An 8,477-nucleotide genomic window follows, 5' to 3' on the forward strand; every position below is an offset into this window, starting at 1 on the left:
ATGGTATTCCGTGGGCCCCAATACTCCCAATCTGTCACCATTTTGGCCCACCTTTCGGTTGCATGCGGCAGACATGTCCAGCCCAGCCCCCCTTTAACTTAGCGGTCTTGACGCCCGCACCTACAACTCCCGTTCTGGTTCGAGGTTTTAATTATGTTAAAAATATCGACACACGACATAGGAAGGAAACGAAAGAGGACACCGGCAGTGTTACATGATCCAGCGATACAATGCTTATATCATCAGATCCTAGTAGTTTTACGCTTCCGCATTTTTCTAAACAATGTCTTAAGGGGGCACTTGCCTTACTCGTAGCCCATTCAGAGAATGAGTCATGAGGTATTCACTTCTGAAGAGTTGTAGACCGAACTCAATATAAAATCCTTCTAGATATCCTGGTTAATATTTGGTTCATTTTAAAATAAATCATGCCATTTTAAAGCGCTAACAAACTTTTGACTTTAAAGAAAGAAAGTTTTTACTACTTACGTATTAAGATCACCAATGCTCTGGCGCTGATTTACCTTAAAATTAATCTGCCTGTTTTCTTTCTGCCTATGTCCACCAGCCCGTTTGGTGGACAGCGTTAAGAAGGCCTGCCAGGGAATTAATACAGGCACATATTTTTATAACTGCAGAAAACCGTACCGGAGATCTTTAGTCCACATAATAACGACCTTATTGTGGTCGAGAGCCTCAGTGACTTCTGACCAGTGACACTCTCATGAGGAACTGAGAAAAAAGAAAAAGATGTCACAAAAAAGAAAAGGGTAAAAAAGTAATTTGAAATGCACGCTGAATAGATTGTGGCGAATCCCCCTTAAGTACAATACAATACGAATGGTTTATATGACTTTGTCCATTGTTCCGCACTATATTCTTATTTTAGTCATTGCGAGACTAAAAGTATAGCAACCAATACTTTTTACGGTCTTCGTAAATAGAAAAAGAAAAAAATATTTACAATGGAAAATACAATTCATTTTACAGTGTTGGTAGTGCTTATAAAAGTAAGTATTTTTTTTAATGAATACATATCTATGGAAGTGGATTCAAGACACATTAGTAGGATCAACCACGCCGCACTTAGTAAGGCAGAAGGAATGGTTTCGTACTTTGTTTTGAGGTTTTTTTTTTTTTTATTCTATATTAAAAATCTTACATTTATTCATACACCAGAGTGCCATGAAACCCTATCAGGTTTGTGTTGACACTCGATTCGTGGATACATTTTACATTTAATTTATTGTGATACATAGGATAAATTAAAATGTTTAATGTTAGTTTAACTACAAAATAAAGCATTTCTTTTATTAAAGAAATTCATAATTATCCCATAGACTCTCACTTCCGTCAAATTAAATATGGCTACTTTGAAGAACTCGTATGTCACTCACTATTTTCGTCATAATCTAATAAGAGCTGTCATAACAGTTAAAGGAGGTTTTAAGTACATATATTTTATAATTATTTTAGGTTTTATATTTTTGTTAAGTGCTGTGGAGTGTCCACGATTTTAGAAATTTAGATTTATGTGTAATAAAAAAAAATAGGATGAACTATGGATAAAAGTTGCGTTGCTTCACTTAAATATGATCCATTTAGAGTGTAGGTTTAGTCCCGCCCATGTCTCATGAATCATCATTTCAAATATCAAATTTTTTTTTTTTTTTTTTTTTTTTTTTTTTTTTTTCAAATATCAAATTTTTTATTGCATATTTCATTTAATTCATGTCACTGACAATCAATGTCGTGTTAATACAATGTGTTAATAGTTATTTGTTATACAAGAGTGCAAAGTTGTATTTTAACGCCGAGTGTGGAATTGAAAAACGAGCAAGCGAAAGGATTCTATAGTTGAACCACGAGCGAAGCGAGTGGTTCGAGAATAGAATCCTGAGCTTGCGAGTTTTTCAACACACGAGAAGTAAAATACATTTGCACTCGTGTGTAACACAAAACTTTTCCCCTCACTATAGCGAGGAAACTACAACGCAAGAAACGCCTTAATCACTGCTTCCAGTAGTTACACAGGTGGTAAAACATCTTCATTACTAGATTTACTCACTTTTATCAATTTTAAAGCAGAAAATTTGCCTCTATTCAAGGTCAAATTACTTTACCCACTAGTGGATAAAATGCGTTTTTACCCGCTGGTATTAAAGGACAAAACACGTGTTTCCGAGCTAGTGAGGGGAAAATTATATTATAAGCTTTCATATAATTTTAATGCATCATCATCCTCCTTGCGTTATCCCGGCATTTGCCACGGCTCATGGAAGCCTGTGGTCCGCTTTGACAACTAATCCCAGGATTTGGCTTAGGCACTAGTTTTTACGAAAGTGACTGCCATCTGACCTTCCAACCCGAAGGGTAAACTAGACCTTATTGGAATTAGTCCGGTTTCATCACGATATTTTCCTTCACCGAAAAGCGACTGGCAAATATCAAATGACATTTCAGACATAAATTCCGAAAAACTCATTGGTGCGAGCCGGGGTTCGAACCCGCGACCTCCGGAACAAAAGTCGCACGTACTTACCGCTAGGCTACCAGCTAACGGCTAATTTTAATACATTTCAGGCAATATATGCTCAAGAGATTGAAGACGCTGCTTTGCGACAAATGTTATCGAAGACGACGTTGGCTCAATGCATGACCCCACCAAAACTGGCAGTGAGTACGACTAACACGAGTTTTTGTAACGTTACTTTTTCTTCAAGGGAAACATTGATTGTATGGCGAGAGTAAACACGTGAACAGCGCCCCCAATAAACAGTTACTAACATGACTTGGTTCTCCGGTTTCCGTTTATGTATTATAGTCTTACGGTAGATGTCGCTACAGGTCCTATTTACCAATTTACTTAAATGATGGAAAATGCTGGCTTGGTTGAAGCAAGGACATTATATAAGTCCATCTAGACAGATAGTCTAAGAAAAAAACGTACGTACCATAAAGAAAAAGGTACGGTGGCCTAGATGACGTTACTACCTTTGGGGACGCTCAGCTAGATGGCGCTAATATTAATATTTGACATTTTAACACAAATATATCAAGCTAAGAATATGGGCCAAATTGTCAAAACTGAGGTTCAAAAGTTTTAAGCCTGTGTCAAGAGATGGCAGTCTATGCACCTGTGGTTACACATTTTACTTCGACAGTAACTCTCTATAATACTCGATCCTCTTTGGTCGAAGTGGGCATTTCTCAGAAGGCGCGTTTTTACGTGTCCGAGGCAAAAAACGTCAGAACGGACTGTTCTAAAAATCTGAATTAAATCAGGCATAATCTTTAGCCTCTGTTCTATTTGGTACACCTTAACATTATTACTTGTATGATATGAGTAATAAAATATTAAATGCGAAAAATGACCTTCGGTGGACGTGTCCCGCACTCAGAATTTGCAAAACAAAAAATCATAACTCAAAATGGAGTTGTTGATCGCAGTTGTTATAGATATTCACGTATAAGGTGTTAGTTTACCTATCATATTTTCTGTATAAAAATAATATTATGTTAACTAAACTCATCGAGTAAAGACAAATTTACGATGTGTCCCGGGCTAGTGACTGATTTCGGTATAATTTTTTAAACATGACAGTACTCTTACAAATTAGTAGATCAGGGACGTAGTAGCACAAATATAGTTAGTTTTAGCTATGTTTTAACCATTCAGTGTCGAGGAGATGAAGTACCGTTTTATAAAGGGGACTTTTTGAAAGTTTCTCAGTCGTTCGCTGGGTTTGGTCCCATGTTATTTAAGATTCGGTGGATCAATTTACTCCCACAGTTTAGGTCCATTTGTCGTTATGTAAGGTACTAATAAATCCTTGAAAGTATGTTATTACGTCATTATGACATCTCCTCTGTATCATGCATGCTATTGCAGTTATCTCCAAAAACGCTATAAAATTTGATATCATTGGAGTTGATTTCCGTGGTTTCGGTGGATTTTTTTACCACCGATATCAAAAAAAGTGACCACCGACTTCGATTGCCACGTTGTAAACTGATTAAATGTCCATTATTTTCTAACATTTCATACTTAAATAGTAGGATATACTTTGTAAAAAACATAGAACTATGTTTCTAAGCAAATTAAGCCACTCTATGGGTACATAATTCTCTACTCGACAATGACTAGCATATTACCATGTTAAATTTAGTAAAATTGCGCGATTCTGCGCCTTTTTACATGACCTGTCATCGAATTAAAATGAAAAATATCAATAAATTGAATAATAAATTATATATATAGTTGAAATGTGGAATAACGTGTAAAAAAATGAATTCGGTGGGGCAAATTGATTACAGTGCCCATACATAATTTCGGTGATTTTAAAATGTCAGATTTCTTACAAACTATAAGGTTCTAATGGAGGCCTTCACCACCAATATTTTTTATATTTAGGCTAGATTTTAGTATGTTGACTGACATATCAATAAAGTAGTAAATAAAAATCAGCACCGAAATCAGGCACCGAACGTCATCCCTAGAACCGCCCAAGTATTGGTGGCTCAGTTGGCAGAGTGCTGTATTATTGATCCAGAGGCTATGAGCTCAAAACTCACCCCGGGCAGTAATTTTCTACTTATAATTTTATTCTAAGTACTTAAATATGTGTTTTGTAATTTGCAGGGAGCACCACAACGTTGCTGCAATGTTCCACAGCTGTTTGAAAACGAGACCACTGTAGGCTGTGAACCAATCAACTTACTAGAGGGGAAGCCCGCCTTGCGTGGATCACCTGATGTAAATATACATATACTTATCACAACAACACATGATTCCAATAAGGAGGTACACTCAAAGGTTATGACTGATGGCGCCACCCTATTAGTCCTTGGAACTTGCATCGCAAAGAGAGACATTAATGACATTCTTACGGGAGAGCGAGGAGATAATACGTTTTTTTCTGTCTCTCAAATATAAATGACAGTGACATGCCTAGACACTTGCACAGGCGCCGCCTGGCGGGATAAATTGTCAGTGTGCCTCCTTGGACAGTTCTGCCTTTATCATGTCCCAAGGTTGGGCATAAGCTTCCTCGCTTGCTTCTTCAACTCAACCCTGTAAGTATAACTGGGCTGGACATGTCTGCATGCACCCTAAACGGTGATCCAAAATGGTCGCCGAGTGAGACCCACGGAACACCGTGGAGGGTGCAGAGATGGCGGGATGACTTGAATTTATTCTACCCGGGATGGCAGGGCTACACAAAACGCCGCGAAGCGCTGGTGGCCTAGCGGTAAGAGCGTACGACTTTCGACAGTTTCGACTCGGGGTCGCGAGTTCGAACCCCGGCTCGTACCAATGAGTTTTCGGAACTTATGTGCGAAATGTCATTTGATATTAAATTCGCTTTTCGGTGAAGGAAAGCATCGGGAGGAAATCGGACTAATTCCAATAAGCCCTAGCTAGAGTTACCTTTCGGGTTGAAAGGTCAGATGGCAGTTGCTTTCGTAAAACTAGTGCCTACGCCTAATCTTAAGGCTAGTTGTCAAAGCGGACCTCAGGCTCCCATGAGCCGTGGCAAATGCTGGTATAACGCGAGGAAGATGATGATGGCTGGGTTATAACAAATTACTTTTTCATAAATTTCGGAATCTAATCTTATTGTTATTGCAGTGTGCAGACAGAAATTGCGTACTCCGGAACAACGATTTGCTGAACGACAATGATCAGATCGACAAGGAATCTTTAAACAGTATCTTGATGAGTGGGTGTCGAAGAGGAAAGAGTTCTTGTCTGCCATTGAAGAGATCAAAGAAGAGTAAGTATTTCCTTCAGCAGTTGGGTCAGGGAAAGTTTATGAAATGGTGTATGTGTAGGGCTTTTTCCTAACGTCAAATCGTGTCATTTTTTGAACACCTGATTCATATATTTCGACTGTCATGATGTTGCTCATTTCTACGGAACAGCCAATTTTTTTTTTTTTCGCAATTTCAGCATTGGTTCCATAATGAAAGTTGTTCACTATGACCTCAAAAGTTACTATGCAAAGTTTGAAGGGTCCTTTTTATTTCAACCTGCATATACTTAGCTCAACAAGAACCCTTGAAAAACCTTCTTGGACGATTAGAATCCAGAGTTTTTCTATTATTCTATAAAAAAAACACCAACATAAACTGAAGCAAGAAAAAAAAACTGAAAAAATGCACAAAAAGTAATATTATAATATGAGAATTTTATCGTTTCTGTAAAAAAGCAATGCGTAAGCGATTGTGACGTTTGGGCGTAGCATACTAGTTAGATAAACTTTATCACATCGGTGCGTTTCTATCGCACTTACAAATAGTGCGAAAAGGACGGCCTGACGTTATATCGTTAACACGCGACCGTGCTTGCAAATGAATAAATGACACAACCGCTTTTATGCTTTTATTTCTTGATGATGACGAATTAACAATTTTTTATTTTGCAGTTGTCTTGGTAAGAAGCCTTTGCTTGGATCCTCGACTTGGTGTGAAGCGGACAAACTAGTCTTCTGCGTGGGTTTCAATATGATAAGCGTAAGATTTTTATTCCAGGTTTTTAGGGTTCCGTACCGCAAAGAGGAAAAACGGAACGCTTATAGGATCACGCGTGTGTCCGTCTGTCCGTCTGTCACAGCCAATTTTCTCCGAAACTACCGAATCGATTAAATTGAAATTTGGCACACATATGTAGACCTGTGACTTGGGGGGTAAAACTGAAAATTAAAAATCAAAGTTTCTAGAACTATATTGTGTTACATATAAAACGAAAGGGTTTTTATAAGTATTTCAAAAATATTTTTTTTAGTAATTTTTAGTCAAGTAATTTTCAAGTATTTTCAAGCAAAAAATGATCATCCCCCCCGCACCCCCCTTATCTCCGAAACTACTAAGCGTGAAATTTTCAAAAAAATACACAAGATAGTTTTCAATCTATAGATTACAGGAAAACCTATTAGTAATCTACAGTAAAGCGTAAGTCGGACTGAAAGAAAAAAAACTCAAATTACGAATTCCACTCACTGCCGCTGCAAGGAGTTACCAAGGGGGGGGGGGGATTTTTTTACATTTTCCTTCATAAAACGATTTTTTTCCACAAAAAAATTATAAAAAATAGTTTTGATATGTACAGTCTGAGCTCTTTCTAACGATACCCCTTTTGACTTAGTAACTGGATATTTACAGTTTGCCCCCCCCCTTTTAATTTTGGTTATTTTCAATAATTAATATTAATAAATTAAAAAAAAAATGCTTGCAATTTATTTTGTAGAGTTGACGATGTTCATAAATATTCCAAATTTCAAAGCGATCGCATAAGTAGACCTCGCCAACAAACTGCAGCAAGACAGTTTGGCGAGAAACATAACTGTGAATCATATAATGTACGTATTTGTTAAATAAACTAAAAAAAAAAGATATTTAGTAATGTGACAGACAGACAGACAGACGGACAGAGTGGCACCATAAGGGTTCCTTTTGTACCTTTTTGGTACGGGACCCTAAAAACGGCGACCACTGCAAGTTGAAATGATGGACTTGATATCCGTTACATATCATATTAAATTTTTATATTATAGATCTAACCCTAGTTTTTGTCATATAGGAGGTATTAATACAAATATTTTATTTTCAGAGATGTCCGAACTGGCTGCAAAATGAAGGCTGTGCTGAGATACGATCATATTTGGACAACTGCGTGCTATATTAAGTTATTAAATGTTATTTAATAGTTCTGTAGTATTTTTATTTTACTTGTGTAAGATATGTTGTTATTTTGAAGGTCAGTTTTGTATTGACGCTGGCCTAAAAACCAATAATGACATAAGCCGTATGTCATTTGAAAGGTACAACTTTTTATATGCTGGGAAAACTTAAACTGTTGTGTAAAACAAGTTATTGCAAAATAAACACATTCTATCAATAAGTAACTATTTTTTTAGGTTTATTATAGTTCTGTACAACGGGTTTTAAACGTTTTACCAAATACATAATTATGTAACTCTGTATAGACGGATAAAGTCTAAGAAAAAAACGTACCTCTAAGTCCTAGAGAAAAAGGTAGGTACGGGGGCCAAGATGGTGTTACACTATTGGGGTACGCTCGGCTAGATGGCGCTAATATTAATATTTGACATTTTAACACATATCTATCAAGCTAACAATATGGGCCAAATTGTCAAAACTGAGGTTCAAAAGTTTTAAGCATGTGTCGAGAGATGGCAGTCTATGCACTGTTATTACACATTTTACTTTGACAGTAACTCTCTATAATACCTACTCGATCCTCTCTGGTTTTAGGTACTATACGTACATATAAATACTCAACTAAAAAAAGTTCATAAATTATGACTATTATGAACTGTGTTAAGTGCCCAGCTGGAGGAACAAATATTTCGGGTCTTCTGGCACCAAAATACCGAACTATAAATAATATATACCAATACCATTTGCACAACTTCCAATAGTGCGCGCCGTGTCAAACAAGCCTATATTGTGCC

The 8,477-nt window shown here is 36.9% G+C and overlaps 1 protein-coding gene across 1 annotated transcript; it reads left to right on the forward strand.

Annotated features, from left to right (window-relative positions):
* Window positions 1-901: 901 nt before the first annotated feature.
* On the forward strand, window positions 902-7,746 carry LOC125229283. Its single transcript, XM_048134078.1, has 6 exons — window positions 902-1,010; window positions 2,584-2,676; window positions 4,643-4,756; window positions 5,633-5,777; window positions 6,429-6,516; window positions 7,613-7,746. Exons 1-5 carry the CDS (start codon window positions 966-968, stop codon window positions 6,485-6,487), a joined length of 456 nt encoding a protein of 151 aa, XP_047990035.1. The 5' UTR covers window positions 902-965; the 3' UTR covers window positions 6,488-6,516; window positions 7,613-7,746.
* The last annotated feature ends 731 nt before the right edge of the window (window positions 7,747-8,477 follow it).

This window comes from Leguminivora glycinivorella, chromosome 9 (genome assembly GCF_023078275.1).
Source record: "Leguminivora glycinivorella isolate SPB_JAAS2020 chromosome 9, LegGlyc_1.1, whole genome shotgun sequence".
Lineage (NCBI taxonomy): Eukaryota > Metazoa > Arthropoda > Insecta > Lepidoptera > Tortricidae > Leguminivora > Leguminivora glycinivorella.